The sequence below is a fragment of the Echinops telfairi genome, unplaced genomic scaffold, assembly GCF_000313985.2.
Source record: "Echinops telfairi isolate 266 unplaced genomic scaffold, ASM31398v2 ScPeMD7_7410;HRSCAF=8448, whole genome shotgun sequence".
In the NCBI taxonomy this organism is placed as follows: Eukaryota; Metazoa; Chordata; class Mammalia; order Afrosoricida; family Tenrecidae; genus Echinops; species Echinops telfairi.
This window is the reverse complement of record NW_022111310.1, coordinates 16204387-16225880: the sequence shown is the minus strand read 5'-3', so window position 1 is coordinate 16225880 and position 21494 is coordinate 16204387. Positions and strand designations below refer to the sequence as shown.

The 21494-nt window shown below is 44.0% G+C and overlaps 1 protein-coding gene across 2 annotated transcripts in view; it reads right to left on the bottom strand.

The window, feature by feature from the left end:
- Positions 1 to 21494, bottom strand: part of KIAA1958 (KIAA1958 ortholog) — a 130386-nt gene that overhangs the window by 9150 nt on the left and 99742 nt on the right. For both annotated transcript variants that reach the window (XM_004710944.2, XM_004710945.2), the window contains one exon: positions 18442 to 18614. In XM_004710944.2, coding sequence (XP_004711001.1) covers positions 18442 to 18614 — 173 coding nt within the window. The remainder of the gene's footprint in view (positions 1 to 18441; positions 18615 to 21494) is intronic.

Below are 21494 nucleotides of genomic sequence, written 5' to 3'. Positions count from 1 at the left end.
GGTGGATGGATGGATGGATGGATGGATGGATGGATGGATGGATGGATGGATGGATGGATGGATGGTGATAAGAGTTGTACAAACCCCGATACAGTGATTTCCCTGTTCCCTGCCCCTGCCGGTGAACGCTCTCCAACTGAGTGCCCTTGTCTAGCAGGGTGGGACTGCACGGGAGGTCCCCAAACCGCAGTCATTGGGCTCACAGGCTGCTACACCTTTCTTCTGCACAGTGGCTGGTGGGTTTGAACTGCCAGCCTCTCGGTCAGCAGCAGCATTCAACCACTGCCTCACCTGGGCTCTCCTGTTGTCATTAGGGAGCGGCATGTCACAATCCCAGTAACGCTTGACTAGGGTAACTGATCAGAAAGCCACCTTGGGCGAGGAGGGAGAGAAACGGGAATCCTCCTCCATGCGGGTGGGACTGAGAAAGGACATGGCCATGATGGAAAGCAGTTTTTAAACTCAGTGACCAGGCGCCCCAACAGTTCACTTCAAGGAACACACCCACTCCTCATTTATGGGGACTGAGCTTCTACTGAAGGGCAATGGGCAAAAATTGGAAATGCAATTGCCACTAAATTGTACATGTGAAAAAGGGCAAATGTTTTGCTATACATAGTTCTCTCCCCAACCACCGCATGAGCCACTAACAAGACTGGTGCTGGTAAACCACTGACTGCAGGGGGGTTACCACACAGCAACAGTCAAGCGATGCAAACCCTACTTCTCCACACACTCTCCTGCACGGTCGCTCTCTTCTCTGTATTTTCCAGCCACCGAACTAGAAGCCACAAGGTTGTAGGGTGTTTTGCTTCCAAGTCTTTCTCTCTGAGTAGACTGAACTTCCTGAAGTAAGAACGACACAGCGTTATCTGTACAGATACCTGGAAAACCGAAGAGCCAAGCCCACTGCGGTGAAGTCGGGTCTGGCTCAGGTGGAACCGAGGTCGCTCCTAGGCTCGCCCGCGCCACAGATGTCCACGGAAGCAGAGGCCTCCTCGCTCTCCTGGGGCACCAACCACTGCACCCCCAGGGGCCCTTAGGAGGCGTGGGGTTAGTATACCGTCTAGGCGCGAGGCTAAGCTGAGTTCTTCAGCACATTTTAAAATTTTTATTACTTTTATTGAGGCCTCTTATATCCCTTAACACAATCCATACATTCCTCCAGCGTGTCAAGCACATTTGCACATATGCCGCCATCATCATTTTCAAAGCAGTCTCTTCCCACTTGAGCCCCTGATATCAGCTCCCCATTTCATCCCCTTCCCTCCCCCACAAACCCTTGATAAGTTATAATTATTTTCATATCTTATATCATCCTCTGTCGTCCCTCACCCACTTTTCTGTTATTTGTCCCCCTGGGAGGGGGTTATAGGTAGATCATTGTGATTGATTCCCAGCCCCCCCATCGCCTGATCCTCCTGGTATCTCTACTCTCATTGTTGGCCCTGAGGGGTTTATCTATCCTGGATTCCATGTGTTGGGGGCTCTTGTCAATAGCAGTGTTCAACACATTTTTCATGCAGTTTTTGTAGTAAAATTCAGTGCATCGACTGATATTCGGGTTGGCTTATACTCAAGCATATACTCTTGATATTAAGGGAACTGATGAGTGTGGGTTACATTAACTGAACGTCACTGAAGTCGGGAGGACCACAGAACACCACAAGGTTCAAAGTGATATCAGATCAAAACAGCCCCAGGGAAAACAGCGGGTTACAAACATTTACATTGTTTGCTTAGAAGGCATGTTTAGTTAGTCTGGCCACCTTGGCTGCCTTCTTGAACGTGTTTTTCGGCTGTGTTCTACTTAGTGATTATTCCGCTAGATCACTAAAGTACGCTATCTGTTAAAAACATAGACATATGTTTCTTCCCCTTCATTGATGAATTGGGATTGATGCAGTGTCCACAATCAGTCATGCATTACAGACATGGCCTCTCATATAAAAATAAGCAAAACTTGGTTATTGGGTAGGTGATTCTTGGTACAAAAGAAAAAAATGGACTCATTTGGCAAACTTCACATTTCTAGAACTACATAGGAATCCTGACACTTGAAAGAGAATGTTGCAAGACAAAACCAAAAGTTCCCTTTTTGGGGAAGTTCTTAAACTATTATTTGTGGTCGTCTTGTCTGGGGGTGGGTGGGTATGGAGACGTGTGAATGAGGGGTGGAGAAGGGGAAGGGGAGTGGTGATGGTAGAAGGAAAAAATGCCTATGACCTTCAGATAAACCAAAATGAACCCTTAACTACTGTGGCTAACAAACGTGACTTCACTGTTACACCGAGTTTACTTTGCTGAGAAGGCTCTGGATTGAACTTTGAAATGCTCCAGTTTGCAGTGGGGAAGTCACCGAGTCAGCAACTTTGGGGAAGTGAGGAGGTCACCCTTCACGCGGTAATTTGGGGGGGACCTGTGGACCCCTCCTGGGCAGACAGCGACGTGGGTGCTGTGCCTTCTGCTTCCTCAGACAACATTCTGAAACCTGCTTTGGGCCTTTGCTTTTTCCCTCATACAAGCACCGAAGTTTGAGGCAACAAACTCGCTGGCATTGAATGGATTCCAACTCACAGCAACCCGGTGGCACAGAGGGGAACTGCCAAGGCTGGGTTTCCAAGCCTGTAAATCTTTAAACAAGCAAGAAAACCTCATCTTCTTCCCATGGCTCAGCTGGTGGTTTTGAACTGCTGGCCTTGCGGTGAGCAGCCTAGTGAGCAATCCATTATCTCACTAAGGTTCCCCTAGTTTGAGGCAGAGCAGCAGCCACACGAGGGTCAGTGGTTGTAAACTGCCTTGTCCGCCAGCTCTAACTATTTTTTCAGTCACACCTACGCAGAAAACATTCTGCATTGACACAGAGTGCGATTAAAAAAATAAGCACTATTTAAAAATTAAAAAGGCACTATACTATAATCCTTCTTCTTAATATTGGCCAATTCTCTGAAATGTTAGCTTCTTTCTTAGCCTAAGTAATTAAAAGTATTTAGCGCTAGCAGTCCCGTGGGATTGGATATAGAGGACTGGAATTCTATGGTGGCATTGTGGCTTAGGCACTGGGCTGTTCACCACAACGCTGGCAGTTCAAACCCATCAGCCATTCTGCAAGAGGTAGATGAGGCTCCTGGAAAGATTTACCATCTTGGAAACACTACTTAGGGTCAATGTGGGGTAGAACAGACTCGAGGGCAGTGCATTTGGTTTGGACTGGGTCTTACCCATTATTCCTCTCGACACCACAGGTGCCGATGAAGGAAATCCTAGTTCTGACCGTGGGGGTGAGGCGCACTTCATTGGACAGCTAAGCACTGTTTATCATCTGGGAGTTGACAGTATCTGAGTTGTGAACGGTACAAAAAAATAAGGCGTCTCTGACTGATTCCTGGAAGGAAATGCTCAGGTTCCCAGTAGACAACTATCTTCATCATGATGTCCAGTCTGGCCTGGCCTAGAGAACGTTAGGGTCAGTGGGAGTGGCATCATGGTGACGGGTGGATGGAAAAGGTAAATAAATGTTTTGACGAGCTTAAGCAAAACAAAACAAAACAAAACAAAAGGCAGAGAAACAAGAAGCTTTAGAGAAATCACAAGGAGAATGGAATATTAAAGGCAAAACAAACTAACCCCACTGTCCATGGTGACTCATAGCAACCCTGTAGGGCAGGGCAGAACGGCCCTCTCAAGTTTCCAAGACGGTCACTTCCTGTGGGATCAGAAAGTCCCATCCCCCACCCCACCCCATGGGGCAGCTGGTGGTTTTGAACTGCAGACTTTCCGGATTGCAGTTAATGGTATAACCACTATACCATTAAAGGCAAGGGCAATAGAAATCCCCCTTTGTTCTAAGAAGGCTGCACTTGCTTGAGCCTTGCATAGCAGGATTTCTGTGAGGATCAAGGGAGAAAGAATCAACGGTGTTTACCACACATAGGGCCTACAACACAGTGGAGCCTCGATCATGGCTGTTTTTAATACTACTGCTATGAAACTGATGTGCAACACGTACTCAAGGACACTAGTGAGTTATGAGCAGGTTCAGGCTTACAAGCTCCCAACAGTGAGAAAATCCTACTTGCCACTGCGTGGGATGCCTCTTCAGACTGGTCCCTGGACTATCAATAGTGCCCTTGAATGGACCCCATGAGCCGTGGGCTTTCCTGTAGCCGTGCAAGTGAAGCGAGCGTGGGGCGGCGTAAGAGTCCCTGCTCACAGAATATCCACTGGGCTCGGCGTTACTAAACAACCTGCTTTAAAATTACACTTTACTTTTAATTCATTAGGTGTGATATAGTTAAAATAAATGAAACTTAGGTCTGTTATGAAACATGGAACCAAATCAACACCTACAAGTCTATAATAAGAACTAGACCATTATTAATATTGTCTCCTATATAGGGGGGCTTCTGAAAGTTGGTGGGAAAATTCCATTATCTTTCTATTCCGTTTTTCCACGGAATTTCTGAAGCCACTGTCTACTACTGAAGTCTCATCATTCCACTCTGCTGCCCTCACCTGCTCACTGAGGAAATGACTGTAAATGCTATCCATCTTTTCTTTCTTTCCCCACAGTGACATCACAGGTGCACGTATGCCGGATATGATGCGCTGCCACGTGTTGCCTGACGTTGAGTTCTACAAAGTTGCCCTGGGATCATTTGAAACCGTAGAGCTCGAGGAGTATTCTTTGTGTGCTTTACTCTGAGACAATTTCTTAGAAGGAAGTTGCAATACGATAAAGAGCCTGTGTCTATCCTAAGCCAAGATTTTAATTTCAAGATTTCTTTCTTTCTAAAGGAATGAATTTCCAAAATAGTCTTATAATATAAATGGTTTCCTTTTAAAAAGGCCTTTTTTTCCTTGCAAAAGAGCAAGAACAAGATAAAATCACTTACTTTCCTACCCCTTTAACCAACCAATACACATTAAAGTGCCTGATGTGAAAGGCACTGAATTTAGTAGCAAATTATTGATATCATATTAGTTAACTTCAGGAACAGAAGACTATATTTCACATTATTTTAAGTCTTTCAAAAAGCAGTGTCCCTATATAAGACAATCACATTTTATCACTTAGTTATGGGCTGAGATTACTATTATTTTCTTTAAGGGTCCTAAAACTTACTTTTTCTAAGCTCTTATCTGTCTTGGAAATGAAATCAAATCAAAGGTCTTGGTTATATTCAGCCAACTTCCCTTCGTGACCATAAAACGAACAATGCGAGAAAGTTAAACATTCTTCTTCTAAAGGTAAAAACTCAATGGATTAGATCTTTTGGTTTGGGTTCAGTTAAGTTCAAGTATATTCGCCACTGTTGAATTAATTATTTTTCGTCAGGCAAGAACAATAATTGCAGTCAAATATTAGAGAAAAATAAATAAAGGCAGTAATAGCTACATACATGATTCTACTGAGCTGTACAAACTAAAGCAGCAGGAAGCACACAGACACACAAGAACAAAGAGGAGACAAAGCACGAGAGTCGCAGCCATTGACAGGCACAGATAGGCGGCCTTTCTACAGAAGCACCTGGGAGGGGCTGGAATCGCCAACATTTCAGAGGGCAACTAAGTGTGCTAACTGCTTGCTCAATCCAGCGAATCTAATTTGGGGATTATAAATACATTTTAGCAAGTAGGGAAATTCACAAATATGGAATCTGCAAAAAAACGAAGATTGACTGGAATTTATTTTTCATAGAAAAAAGTGCCGGGGAGGTAGGTAGGAAGAGCAGCGTTAAAGCTCTTTCCTTTATGACCCTCCTGTTAGCCTAAAGGGTGAGATTATCAACATGCATTCTGAGAACTCACCTGTCTCAAGCCTTACTATAAAATTAAAAGGCAGTAACTTGACACAATGCCTAAAGCAGAAATAAGAAATGGATGGGGGGGGGGGAGTTTTCCACAACTAACAAATCAGACTACACAAATTAAACACTCCCCAAATAGGTAAAACACTTCATCATTAACAGATTATATACATGAAATGAAGATTACATCACTTCTGAGAAACAACCAAAAGAAACGGCTGCCGTCCTAACAACGCAGCAGCAGCCCCCCAAGACAAGCAGAGCAGCTCTGAGGCTGTCTCCCTTCACGGGAGGCGCCGGTCTCAGCTTCCTCCACACAGTGGCTGCTGGGTTCCCATGTCCTACCCATGGCTTAGCCAAGATTTGTCAACAGTTCCCTTTGGCCTCTGTCATCTATGTGTTTGTTCCGTCTCCTATGTATGTTTCCAGTTTTTCTGACTTTCAGAGTAAGTTGCAGACGCATCCCTTCACCTGTAAACATCTCAGCATCTATTTCCTCTGAGAAAGAGCATTTGCTAACATAACTCCCAGAGTGATGCGAACGAGTAAATTTCACACCCATACAATGCCATTACCTAAACCACAGTCCATATTCAGACTTCATCGATGATGCTAACATACATGAGGTACGTAAAAGAGCGTTGCTCGGAGATCTCAGAAGCCTCTACTGAACAAAAAGGCGAAAATACATGAAGCTGTTGCTTCTTGACACAGCCTCTGTGTACGTCGACACACTCCTGGAGGTGGGGTTCCCGTCGCGCTAACCCTCCCCCCCAAAATCCTCTGCTCTTTGATTTACACCACATTGACACGAGGCACCCTGGAGGGACTCACACTCTATTTCTTTTCAACGTCCTTTGAGTCTGGGGAACACAAAGATGCTTGAAGGGGTAAGACTGGGGTTGTAGGAATGGGTGAGCGAAGTGTGCTTAAGAACAATCGCATAGGGGGAAAAGGGCAGTCATGATGGGAAGAAATCCTACAGCACAGCTCTCCTGGCCTTTGCCTCCCAATGGGGTTTTCCATGTTCTTAAAACTTTATCCTAATAAGCCTCCATAATCATCCTCTTTCCAGAAAATCTACCAAGATCACCCCTTTGGAGTCCCCAAACACTGTCATGAGAGCCTTCTAGCCGACCTCTCTGCTTTGAATTCAAGTGGCCCAGCAGATCACCTAAGAGGCTTTTAATTTTTAAAATTTTAATAAATCATTTTACTGGGGGCTCTTACAGCTCTGATCACCATCCATACATCCATTGTATCAAGCACATTTGTACATACGTTGCCATCGTTTCCAAAACATATTCTTTCTACGTGAGCCCTTGGTATCAGCTCCTTTGTTTTTTATCCCTCCCCCCCCTCCCCCTCCCCCCTCGTGAACCCTTGATAATTAAAATTTTATTTTAATTTTCATATTTTACACTGTCTGCTGTCTCCCTTCACCCACGTTTCTGCTGTCTGTCCCCCTGAGGGGGGTGGGGTGTTGTATGTTGATCATTGCCATTGGCTCCTTCTTCTTCCTCCTTCTCCACCCACCTTCCCCCTACTCTCATGGTATCTCTACTCTCATTACTGGTCCTGAGGTTCTTATCTGTCCTGGATTCTGTGTGTCGACAGCGCCTGTCTGTACCAGTGCACATGCTCTGTTCAAGCCAGATTTGTAAGATAGAACTGGGGTCATGATAGTGGGGGGGTGGTGGGAAGCATTAAAGAACTACAGTAATGTTGTTATGTTTTGTCAGTGCTATACTGCACCCTGGCTGGCTCATCCCTTCTTTGTGACCCTTCGGTGAGGGGATGTCCAGTTGTCTACAGATGGGTTTTGAGTCTCCACTCCAACTCTGCTCGTTCCCATCAAAATGGTTGGTTGTTTGGGATCTTCTGATGAGGCCACCACTGTCTTGATTGGACTCTGTTTTGAGGGCACTCTAGTGAGACTAGGGTCGGTGTCCTACTGAAAGAACGTCCCTGGAGCCATCGCTTGCTCGTTGTGTGCGGAATAAACCAGTGTTTGGAACCCTGGTAGCAAAGCTTGTTACTTACCCTTATCTACTGTACGGGATGTAAACTGCATTGTTCCAGCAAACAGTATGTTTCCATGATTTAGCCTGTGGTTCTGAGTGTCTATCGTACTTTTTATCAAACTAATTACTGTTTGATAATATTCCATTGTTCAACTACAGTTGCTATCCTTATCCTTGATCATGGACATTTGGATTTTATATCCAAATATATATTATATATTTTTATTTCCAGCTTTATTGTGTTTGCGTTTGATTACTGCTATTATAGCGAATGCTCTTTACATACCTTCTGGTGCTCATGGGAACGATTTTCCTCTGGGGCCTATTCCTAGAGGTGGAATCGCTGGTTCCTGTGTTCAGGTTCAACTTTTAAAGGTAGTTACAAATTGTATTACAAATAGTTGCAGTAATGTAGTCTGAACAGGAGTGATTAATATTCTTCTCTATCTTCTCACCAAATGTGATATTTATTTTCTGATAGCTGATATTACATAATATCTCATTATACTTTTAATTTGCCGTTTCCTGATTTCTAATGATTTGGGGCTGTTTTTTTTCATAGATTTCACTTTAAGTTCTTGTCCGTGTCTTTTATTGGTTCTGTTCCTATTGGATTAGCTTCGGTTGGACCACTGGTATTTTTACTAGCAAGGCATAAGCATTCTGCTTGCTCTAGATTACTGTTTCCCAAAGTGGTAGGTATCTGCTTATACAGCTACCCTGGGAGGCACTGGACCCTTCTTCTGGATTGTAGTCTATAAAACAAACATTTTTAATTGCTGGGGGAGAGGGACACCAAGTAATTTTTCTTTTTTTCTAAAAAGGGGGCAAATAGGCAAGTAAGTTTGGGAACCTATGTTATATCCTTACCAAAATTTGCTATTATCAGTTTTTAAATTTTTAGTCATTCTAGTGGATGTCTAGTAGCATATCACTGTAACTTGCATTTTGCATTTCTCTTTTGACTAACTCCCAGGTTTTATTTATGAACAACTCAAAGCATGGAATGGTCACCAAGCAGAGAAGCTGCACAGATGAGAAGTCCCGTTCACTTGGAGCTTGAAATAGCTACTATCTAATAGTGAACAGGTGTGAACTTGGAGCCTGCATTTCAAGAGAGTAGTTGGATGAGACAAAAAATGTTAGGGGACCCCAGCATAGAGGGCCACCTGACATCAATGATAACTCTGCTTCCACATCTTCTTCCGAGTCAGTTTGAAATTCTGGTGACTCACTGTCAACAGACTGCTGCAAATGTTTTTAAATTACTTTTTCACCAAATGTGACTTGTGTGTGATACTAGTGACAATGATGGATAACTTTTACATTCTATTAGATCACCTTTCTTTGAAATGGGTATAAATATGGGTCTCTTCTAGTTGTTTGACCAGGTAGCTGTCATCCAAATTAATTGGCATAGATAAGTACTTCCATTGCTGAATCCATATACTGAAACGTCTCCATTGGTAGTCTTGTCAATTCCTGGAGGCATTTTTTGTTTTTTGCCAATACCTTCAGTGGAGCTTGGACTGCTTCTTTTAGAACCAGTAGTTTTTGATCATATGCTACCTCCTGAAATGGGGATGCCAGATGGTTCTGGGTTGAAAGCAAAGAATACCAATACGATGTTTATCTGTGCTTTATTGACTATGCAAAGGCATTTGCGTGAATCGCATCACATTACGGATAACATTGCAAAGAAAAGGAATTCAAGAACATAATTTTGTTTATATGGAACCTGTACGTAGAACAAAAGGCCATTTTTGGAACAGAAAAATAGGATGGTGCCTAGTTTAAAACCAGGATCTTTCACCATATTTACAAGGGGTACCCTCCCACCCCCCAAAATGGGAAAATACTCCTCTGAGTGAAGCTTTCATACTATGCCTTTTTCCCACCAGGGGAGCATCGAACACATGGTTTTGAGTTAGTGCACATAGTGGTGTTGCCTGGGAAGGTTCTCTCTGGTCACAATAAATTTTTTTTGTAAAAGCAGTTTGGCTCAAACATCGGGTTTTTTTATGGCCAAATTGAGAACAGTGTGCAGCTATGAAATTTTGCTTCCCACTTGGGAAACATGCTGAAGCTGTTGAGCTCTTGAACACAGCTTACAAGGACAGCACTGTGGGAAAAACTCAAGTGTGCGAGGGGTTTTCTTGTTTCAAAAACGGCGAAGGGCATAGAAGGGCTGGGTAACGGGAATGGGAGTCAACACCAGTGGGTACGAGGAAAAAAAGTGTTCCAAAGTGATTGTGGTGATGATGGCACAACCCTTCTTAATGTAACTGAACTATTATTGAATTGTACAATGTGTTAATTATAGCTCAATAAAACCAATTCCAAAAAAAAGGGTGGGTCAAATGTTGATTGTTGATAAACCTTGTTCTGGACATCTGTCAACTTCCTGAATGGATGAAAATGTTGACTCTTGGTGCATTTGGGGTACATTCCACCAGGTCAGACTGTTAATCAAGCTTTCTATTCAGAGTTTCTGAAAAGATTGCTTAAAAGTGTGTGACACAAAAGGCCTGATTTGTGGCAGATGGGAGACTGGTTTTGCCACCAAGACAATGCACCTGCTCATGCAGCCATTTCAGAGCACCAGTTTTGGGCAAAAATCAGCATGCCTCTCTTGCCCATGCACCTTACTCACCTGACTCTGCTCTGTGGGACTTCTTTTTGTTTCCACGAATAAAGAGGTACATGAAAGGACAGCGAATTGACAATATAGAAGAAAAAAATGAGGGAGGTGGTATCAGCCATCCAAACAGATGAGTTTGAAAAACGTTTCCAAGAATGGAATCACAGGTTTAACAAAATGTATTAAGTATAATGGAGAGTACTTTGAAGATAATAAGGTTGTTTGGTTTACAAAAATGTAAATAGCTTGGGGGAGAGGGGATTCTTTTTTTGGGGGGTGGGTACCCCCTCGTATTCAATCTGTATGCTGAGCAAATAATCTGAGAAGCTGGCCCATACGAAGAAGAACGTGGCCCAGGCTTGCAGGAAGCCTTGGTAATTAGCTGTGATAAGAAAACGACCCAACCTTACTGGCTGGAAATGAAGGGGACCTGCAGTCCTTCTTGATGAAAATCAGACATCATCTTCAGTTGAGATTATACATCAATGTCACCATCCCCAAATCCTCATAAATGGACCAATAAGCAATATGGTGATAAGTGGAAAAAACACTGGAATTGTAAAGGATTGTGGATCGTTTACATGAATTTATGATCAATACTCATGGAAACTGCAGTCAAGAGGTCAAATACTGTACTGCACTGGACAATCTCTGGAGAAGACCAGTTTAAAGTACTAAAAAGCAGAGAGGTCACTTGGAGGACTACGGTGTGCCTGAACCAAGCCATGGGATTTTCCTTTTTTTACTCCCTAGACCTAGAGAGGTAAGTCTAATTTTGTAATGAGCCATGGTATTTTCAATGGCCTCATATGCATGTAAGAGCTAGACAATGAATAAGGACGATAGAGAAGCGATGCCTTTCAATTATGATATTGGTACTCTCTCTCACTGCCATTGTGCCAAGGCTGACCACAGTGACCCCCTGTGGGTTTCCGAGACTGTAACTGTTTATGGGAGTAGAAAGCTCAGACCTTCTCTGGGGAGCTGCTGGGGGTTTCCAAGTGCTGTCCATGTGTAACCCCTACACCGTCAGGGCTCCTATCGTACTAGTAAGATAATAAATACCCAATGGACTGAATGCCAGAAGCACAAACACATCTGTCTCCGATCGGGTACAGCCAGAACACTGCTCAGAACCACGAATGATGGGACTTTGCCTTGTGTACTGTCCCATGCTATCAGGAGGGACCAGTCCTCAGAGAAGCACATCTGCTTGGTAAAGTAGTGGGCCAATGGGAGAAAAAGGAAGACTTCAATGAGATGGGTTGACACATGGTTGCAGCACCGGGCTCAAATGTAACAAACGTGAGTCTGGCAAGGCTGGGCAGACTTCCCCGTGTTGCACTTAGAGTCTCTATGAGTTACAGCTGAATTGATGGCACCTCGCACCAACAACATTCCTTCTTGAAGAATTGGCCCTTTATTGACTAAAAATTTCCTTCCTGTGCTTGGTACAAGTCCTTTGTATAAGTTTGCTTTGCCTATCATTAATTGCCACTCTAGGCTCACGATCAGTGTTTGTAGAGTGTGTCTTTTGTCTCATCCTCTAACTTTCAACTTTTTGAGATTCTTGTAGAGAACATATAGTTCAGCCTGACGAGCTCTTTCATTTGGATTGTTGTGCCCTCCTCCATTTAATGAAATTATCAAGACGGGTGGATTGGGATCTACCATCTTGCTGTTTGTGTCCCTTTGGCCCTTTGTTCCCTTTTTCTCATTCCCTCTTCCTGCCTTCTTTTGGCTTGAGTATTATTTACAATTTCATTTATCACCACTAGAGGGTTTGTTTGTCAGTTCTGTATTTTTAATGATCTGTTAAGGTTTACAAAGTACATCTCTAACTTTTCAGTCTACCCTCAAATATTATACTCTCACACATAAGGATCAATCTGTCATCCTTCCTCCTGTTCCCTGTACTGCCCTTGCCATACGTTTTACCTTGATGCATACTATGAACCCAATACACCTTGGTTTTTTTCTATAACTGGTTATCTTTAAAATAAATTAAAAATAAGGGGAAATATTTTCTATTTATGCACATAATTGCCATTTCCATTATTCTCGTCCCTTTTGTGAGACTCGCGTTTCGTCTGGTATTATTTTGCCTGTCTAAAGAGGATCCTTTGACTTGTATTGTGTAGTTCTTCGGGTACTCAATTTTCTTCATTTCTGTCTACAAAAGATTTGTTTTTTCTTACTTCAGTTGAGCATTAAATTCTAGATTGTCAAGTCCGCCACTCCCTGCCCTCTTTCAGCTCTACAAATGTTACCTCGTGTCTTCTGGCTTCCTGATGCGATGTCTGATTGTTTTATTCCCTTTATCCCGGTTTCCTGACCTGTCAGCATCAGTCGTATCCTTTTTATAAGTTCATTTTATCTGCTTTTTTGGTGCATTAGCTAAATGTTTTTGGTTTTCTTGGTGGTTGTTTACCGTTTATAGTCTGTATATGTAACTTATCACAAGCAACCTTCAAGTGATAGTACAGCACATCTGTTTAGCCGAAAAGGCCAGCAAAGGTGATGGAGACGGAGAAGGCCCAGAGAGGAGTGCAAGAGCACAGCCATCAACCCTGCAATCCCAGCGACCTCCACGCGGCTGCCCAGACAGGCACGCAGGCTGAATGAAGTGGGAGGGAGAGGGAGTCTATCCACAAATACACAGAGGTTTGACATAGATATGTGTGTTTACTTTTGCTGCAAATACAAGCATGAATGTGGTAGGGCATCACAGGGGCAAAGTTATGAAAACTTTTGAGACATAACCAAATACCTTTAGGAAATGTGTCACGGGGCCCAGGGGCCCAAGACCACAGGCCCAGAGAACACGGAAGTCAACTGGGACAACGCGGCCACACAGACAACTCTCTACAGCCTACTGCGATGAGTAGCAACTGGGCCCTTAACAGCTCGTGCGTGGCTGACCGAGGGTCTCTTCCTGTCTCGGGGAAAGAAGCATGAGGAAAACTGTGAGGAGGACTGCTCTGAAAGGGATCGCCTTAGAGGACCCTGGAGTGGGAGAAGGGCAGGGCACAAAACTCAAAATCATAACAAGGGCCAGGCTTACTCAGCAGGTAGAGGCTGATGGACCCCCCACGCCTATGGCCCTTAATCACCCCTTCGTGTCTAGACATCAACTCACTCCCATGACTCACTTTTCACCCAACCACAGACTAGTCTATAAGGGGAACTATGACCCTAGGGAGGCGCGCACACCTCAGACTCATCAAATATTTGAGACCAAAATGGCAGCATTTACCCAAGGCCAAAGTTGAAATGAGTCAGGGAAGACAGAGAAACGGAAACAGAAAACAGAGGATTGGGATACGTGAGGGAACAGTGTGGGGACTGCAGTCAGTGACTAAAACTAACCGTGTGTGAACTGTTGGAAACCTGCTGTGACCTTCACTCAGTTCTCAATAAAAAAGTTAACACCCCCCCCAACCCCACCCCCCGAAACAGACAAAACAATGTCTAGTGGTCGTCGCGCCTTTGCGTATTACATGCGGTATCATTTCCCTCTGCAGGAAAGGCTCCCTTCCACATCGGGCACTGTAACCGTATGCTGGTGGTGAATGCTTTCTGCTTTTTAATGTCTGAACAGACCTTACTTCACTTTCAAGAGAGATTTTCTCTGGATTTTTGGGTGTACTTTGTTCTGAAAATACCATGTTCCCTTCACCACCACCCCCAGTGGCTTTTAGATTTCCCCTTTATATCCAAATTTGGGGCAATTTCATTATAATGAGCCTTGGTACAAATTTATTCATTTTTTATATGGGCTTTGGTAAAATTTTAACTGGTCTACTTCCAATATTCTTATTTGCCCTCTTCTTTCTCTTTCCTTCTTCAGAGATTTCAATTACATGTAGATTAAAAGCATCCCACAACTCTGGGATATTATTATTATTTTAACTGTGATTTCTCTCCAGGTTTCATTTTAAATAGTTATTATTGTTCTATCTTCATGTCTCTTATTTTCTTTTCTAATGTGCTTATTCAGTGGATTTTTCATCTTATATATTATGATTCTATTTCCAGAAAATTTAATGTGGGTCTTTTGTTGTTGTTTTTGGTTAATTTTTACTGTGGCAGAACACATATAACATAAAAAAATAGGCATTTTAACAATTTATGAGTGTACAATTCAGCAGCATTAGTTACATTACATTGTCGTGCAACTTTCACACTATTTATAAGAAGTGCTCATCATTCCAAACAGGATCTGTACCCTTTAAGCAACAATCCCTCATTACCTCTCTTGTGATCCCCCAGTAACCTCAAATCTCCTTCCTGTCTCCCCTCTCTATATTTAGTTTAGATATTTCATGTAACTGGAAACATAATTTTTTTCTGCCTGATTTAGCATCATTTGGGCCGTTTTTAGTGCTTTCCAGGTTCAGCCATGTTATAGCATGTATCAGAATTCCATTCCTTTTATGACTAAGATTCCATTGAATAGATATACATTTTGCTTTTTTATCTGTCAATGGTCAACTGTTGTTTTTTACTCCCTTTAACTGTTGCGAATAATGCTGCAATGAACAGTGATGTTCAACCCTCTGAGTCCCGGATTTCAGTTCTTTGAGTGTACACCCAGGAAGGGGACTTTGCATCAGATGGTGATTTTATGTCTAACTTCTTGAGGAAGCCCCAACTTTTCCATGACAGCTGTACCATTTTATATTTCTTTGGGTGTTCTTTGTTGTTGCTACGTTTCGTTTTCTTTTTATTAGCATCTACACCTGGACTTAACTTTTAAAACGTATTAAATGCAGTTATAAGAAGTTTTAAAATGTCCTTGTTGGGTCATTTGAATTCTGTGTGCATCCTACATTGGCTATAATTGACTCACTTGTTAAGGGATATAACCCACTCTCTCTTTTAAAAGAAGCCATTTTATTGGGGGCTCATATAACTTATAACCCACTTCTTTGCATGTCTAGTAATTTTTGTTTAAATGCCAGACATGATAAATTTTATTTGTTAGGTTTTAGATATTTTTGTATTTCTGCACATATTCCTAAATTTTGTCCTAGGATGCAGCTAAGTTACTTGGTAATAAGTAGTTCGATCATTTGGGGGTTGGCTTTGACGATGTGTTGGGTAGAATTACAATAGCAGTTGGTCAGTCTAGCGCTAACTATTCCCTCCACTTGTGGCAAGGCCTCATGTTTCAGGTGCTCCGGCCCTTGTCCCAAGTGCTTTTATCAGCTGAATCTTTGGAAAGGATTATCTTCAGATCTCTAGTGTTCTCACTCTTTCCACTCCATACTTATAAGTACTCTGTGGTTGAAAATTCCAGCCATTTTGGTCTTTGGCCTCTGATCCATCTCCTCAACTAAACGAGTCTGCTGGGCTCTGTTTGGGCTCCTGCTCCCTGTACCACAGTCTATCAGCTCGACAGGCAGAGGGCTCGCGTCTTGACGGTGGCTCTCAGAGACCAAGGTCCTCTGTCAGGCAGACACTGTTGTGCAAGTCATCGCTTACTGTGTTTGGCCTGTGGACAGTTTCCGGCCACAGGAAGATCTGGTCCACAGGTTGGCCTGAAGCGAAAGACAAAATGCTTTTCTCTGGGACATGGGTCCTGCGTTTCTGTTTTTACTATGCCTGGTCATATTTGGAGGCTAGAAACTGCAAATTGTACATCCCTGAATTCCAGATACTGTCATATTTCTTTAATGGATTTTGGAACTTCTCTCTAGCATTCTCGGCATCTCAGAAGCTGAGCTCTGTCTCCCTTAGCTCAGCGAGACTGCTGGGCGCTGCTGGGACTACCTTCCACTGCTCACGTGTGAATCGTCTCGGGAGAAAGCCTGAAAGATGGTAGTACCCCTCTCATCTGTCTTCTCTTAGAGACCACAGACCTGGGCTGCCTGTTCTGCTTGAAAGGTCTATGTCATATTTTGTGTCTCGGTTTTTAGTTGTTAAAGTAGGGGGAATTCTGGACCCTTTTATCCTTTTATGGCCATTAGTAGTATATTTTCAGACCTGCTGGATCATTTTGAGTAGTATTTTGTTGATCACTCACTTTTAGAATGGTTTTTTCCAATACACATTTCATACAGGCTGTCTATGGTCTGCCATCTGAAGGCCTGGGCATTTCAATCTGTCACTCTGCTCATCCTTATTCATGGTGGTCACTTCCTTACAGGACCGCCCCCCCCCCCCCCAATGAGTACATATCTAACTGACTTTGCTCTGCCAGAAGAACCCGGGCCCTAAATTTGGGTGTTTCCCTTTAGGAATTATTAGCAGGAATCTGCCAGGAACCAAGGGATGCGACTGTCCTGGGACTTCTGAAGGTCCTTTTCCGAGTCTCATCCTCACTAGGCTGTTCATGCCATCCATCTGCCTTTCTCTCTCTCCTTCCTCAATAACAGCTTCAACAGGAGAACTCTGCTCTCTGTGTACGCTCACTTCTTACAGCTCTCTTCCCAACAGGGCATTTTTGGGCCCACGATGTTTCCCACTTTTCTTCCAAGCACATTCCTCTCAATGTTCTGTCCCAACTTGGCTTTCCTACTTGATTTTTTTCTTGATCCCCTAAACACACTACCCACAATCCCATCCTGAGGGATTCGCCTATAACCTCTACTCATACCAATTTTAAATATATACCTCCAGCTTTAACTTTTTCTCCATGCTATAAGTCCCATGTTCCCAAATGCTTAGACACGCCCACTAGGCCAGCACTCTGTCTGATTGTCTGAATTTAAATCCATCTTTCTGTTCTGTCTCCACAGATCAAAAAAGCTTTTCCAGTTGCAAACCTCAAACGTTTCTAATTTGAAAGGGTATTTTTTTTCTTTGAAGGGATCTGAAGAGCTCATTTTACAAACAGGAAAACCGAGGACCAAAAGCCCAAACTCACTGCCACTGAGTCGATTCTGATTCATAGCAGCCCCACAGGACAAGCAGAACTGCCCCCGCGGGCTTCCGAGACTGTTACCCTTGCAGTGAACAGTCCGAGGTGCCACCCCTATGCCACCAGGGCTCCTCACAACTCTGGTCAGTAACCGCATCAAAACCAAACCACAGCCACCACTGGGCCCATTTGACTCACCGCAACGCTACAGGCGACGGCAGAACTGCCTCAGAGGGTTTGGAAGACCGTGACTCTTTATGGAAGCACATGACTACATTTTCCGGGCCCCAGGGAGGAGCTGGTAGGTTCACATCCCTGGCTGTTTAGTTAACAGTGGAGACTTTAACCATTGTATCACCAGGACTCCTCTTATGCCCAGTCAATTCAACTCACTCCTCTCAAGTGGATGGTGACCCAGAGCAAGTCTGTGGGACAGGGTAGAACGGCCCCATGGGTTTCCAGGAATAGGAAGCCTCGTCTTTCTCTCTCAGAGGGGCTAGTGGTTTCAAATGGCTGACCGTTAGTATTGCAGCCCAACACTTAACCACTACGCTACCAGTGCTTAGTGCTCCCTGCGGATTAATTTCCCTGAGATACTTGCTTGATCTCCTGTAATGCTTAAAAATGTCAGTGGTTCCCCAGTTATCACAAGACTTTAGCTTAGCCCTTAAGGGTTGACAAAATGTGGTTCGTCATCCACTCTTCCTGTGTATAAAGGCCCGGCTGTAACTAGCTGAGGCCATGCCCTCAACATCTTACCCTTGCTCACATCATTCAGCAAGGAAGACTCCTGTCCCCGCCCTCTACTACAATCCCACCTTGCCCCTAAAACATGCTTTAAAATCTCTCTAGTCTCACCAAGCTAAACTTAATGTATCCATCTGGAATTTTCAGACATTTCTCATCTGTAACTTTATAGAACATTGATTAAATTCTGCCTTCTACACTGACGAATTCCCTTCCTGTTTTATGTCTCCTCAAAGTTCCTCCAGGCAGAGGGAGCAGCTGCTCTGCTTCGCACCAGACTCCGCACGGTGCCCGGCCGCTGAGAAGGCCCTTGGGGAGCTGCTGAAAGAAGGAGTGAACTCGGGATCGCCTTACCTTGGTGATGTCCATGTGGTCTTTGAGCCCGTTGGTCATGCACCAATAGCGCCACACATTCAGGGCGTACCGCGTGGCTTTGGTAGTATTTGGGCTCACTGCACTGGTACACAGATCATTCAAGTCATCATTAATATTAAATACGGGAAATTTGTTGAGCTTAGTAGAATAAGCTAGAAACAAAAACAATAAAAGGCATTAAAATAACTTGCCATTCCCTTTTTTGGTAGAGAATTACATCTTGGGATCAATTTTAAAAACTCCTAAAAATGATTATTTAAAAAAGGAAATGAAATTTGTACACTATATAAGAATACATAAAGTAGGGAACCATAATTCCAGTGAGGAAACAACGCAGTAATCTTGAATTTAATCCCAACAACTTTGCTATATGTACCAACGGACAGAGTAATGTAGCTATCCTAATAATTATGGGTGAAAAAAATGGATGTGGAAAACACCCAAAGGATGTTCTACTGACATTTTTTCACTAGGAAGAAATATATAGCACTCTTATTAATAGCAACAAGGTAAAACAGGAAGGAAGAGGACGTAATTCTATCTCTGGACCCTTATCCCGTGAAGCACCATGTTATACTACATACGGTCTGAAAGAAACTCTCATGGCACAGCGGTTGAGCAGTAAGCTGCTAATCAAAGTATTGGTGGTTCAAACCCAACGGCAGCTCCATGAGAGAAAGAGGAGGCAACTGGCGTTCACAAAGATGTGGGCTCAGAACCTCTCTGGCCCAGCGCTCTGCCAGGCTGCAGGGTCTTGGAGGTGGACACGGCCGGGCAGTGGAGTTTTCATAGTGCCATCTTGGGCAGCGTGGTCCATGGTGGTACCGTGTTGATTCCTTGCTCCTCACACATTTAGAAAGAGAAATACTTAAATCTTGACTCCATAACCAGCCCATCCCCTGGCTTAGAATCCACCCAAACGGAAGGGTGCGAATAAAAACAGGGGGAGGGGAAGGGATACTCCAGAAGTTTCAGGTCTTCTCCGGGGAGAGAAAGTCGACTACACACGCTGCACTTCCTTCAGATGAACACGGGTCTCCCTCAGCGTGACCCGGCGGCTGCCCTTGCCTGTGACCCACTACAGCTAGAGTTAACCGAGTCAAATGGAACTTGTCTTTGGATAGAAAAAGAAATGGTAAAGTAGACCACTGTAGGGTCCCACTCCAAGTAAAAAATCTTGCCAGTCTGTACTAAGTCTGCTGGCCTTCTCTGGGATGCTTCTGCATTCAAACAAGGGACCAGCTGGCTAGGTCTCTGAGAAAAAGCAGGATGAAAAGCTAATGCAATCACCAAGGTGATCTTCAAACTCGGCTTCACTTTACTGGCTTCACCTCCCCTTTGGCTCCTCCCACTGAGGAGCTCCTCTGGGCCACTCACTGGCCCCTAGCATCTGACTGCACCTGGGACACACACACATCACAGGGTCCCTAACCACCTAATCACAACCCCAGGATTCGCCCTGTGGTCTACGTGCCAATCAGAACTCTCTCTAATTCCAAACTCCCGACTACACGGCAGATTTTCTCACAAGCATCCAATTTCCTGTTTTCTGCTTGCATTCCTCTCACGTCCTCATTCTGACCAGAAAGTCTCTGCAATTGGTTTATATGTTCCTTATGGGCAATAACTGGGTCTTTACTCTTTAAGTCTCCACCCTGCCTCGAAGTCAAATACACAACCTGCCTTAATAAATCCTGACAGCAAGAGAGGAAGAAGCATTGCTGGGAACAGCAGCTGAATCAACCGGGCCCTCTCTCTACCCCAGAAACCTAGATCACTCGTCTGATTTATAGGACTGGCTTGATAATGAATAAAATGTCATTCTAGTACAAGATTTATCATTATGATGCCCAGCACCAATTGAGTGCCTATTATAAGTAAAGAGATCCTACAAAAACTATTGGTAATCTATAAACAACCCCACTGGCAGACCTGTTTTATAGATAAGGAAACCGAGGTTCAGACAGACACTGAAGTGTTTGGGAACACTCCTTTGTCCAGCGTTTTCCAAGGAATTCCTCTGGGAGCTGAGCACAATGCTGTCCTAAAGCCAGGGAACTACCTACTACTCAGTGCGCGTGTCGGGGTTTGAACCGGGTTCCCCCTGCTCCCCGCACTTGCCACAGAAGCACAGGAACCAGGCATTACAGGATATGGCATTTTAAATAAAGAATGCAATTTAGATAATAGCCTGCTGTGCTTAGAGAAAATATACTATGGGGGGGGGGGAGCTGATACCAAGGGCTCAATAGAAAGTAAATGTCTAGAAAAGAATGATGGCAACATAGGTACAAATATGCTTGATACAACCGATACACAGATTGTTTTAAGAGTTGTAAGAGCCCTCCATAAAATGAACTTCTAATAAAAAAAAAAAATCAAAGAAAAATATACTGCTCTCTCCGGCCCATCCGGCAAGGCTGACTAAACCTGCTGGGTTCAGACCACCTCAGGGGTTCAGAGGGAGCCTAGGTGGGCGGAGCACCAGTCGGGCGGCTAGCCCTGGGGTAGCAGTTCGAACTCACCACCACTCCGTGAGAGGAAGGTGAGGCTCTGTGCTCCCGGGAAGATCTGCAGCCTCAGAACCCGACGGCCCGTTCTACTTTGTCGTAGAGGGCAGCAAGTTCGGAGTTTTAAAGGGTTCAGATTAGATGATTCAGTTTATTACAGTAAGCAGTTCCATGACTTTAAAGCATGTCATTAAAAAAATCCATTTTAATGATGAAACCGAGCCTGTGCCTTGAGAGTAGAAGCCCAAATCCGTACACGAGGATGAAGAAGGCTTGGAGAAACGGGACGAAATGACTGAATGCCATGCGCCGTTCCTTCAGGCTTCCATTTAAGTGTTAAATGTACTTGCCTAGTAAAGTGCTCTTAAAAAGCTTTGGGGTGGAAGTCCGTGGTAGCCCTGCAGAAGACACTTTTAGAGACTAACAGAGGACGAGGCAGAGTCCAGGCAGCGCTTTGCTCCCTTGTACCAGGGTCCCTGAGTCTGCTGGCCTGACGACAAGGACATAGACGGGCGGCGACGG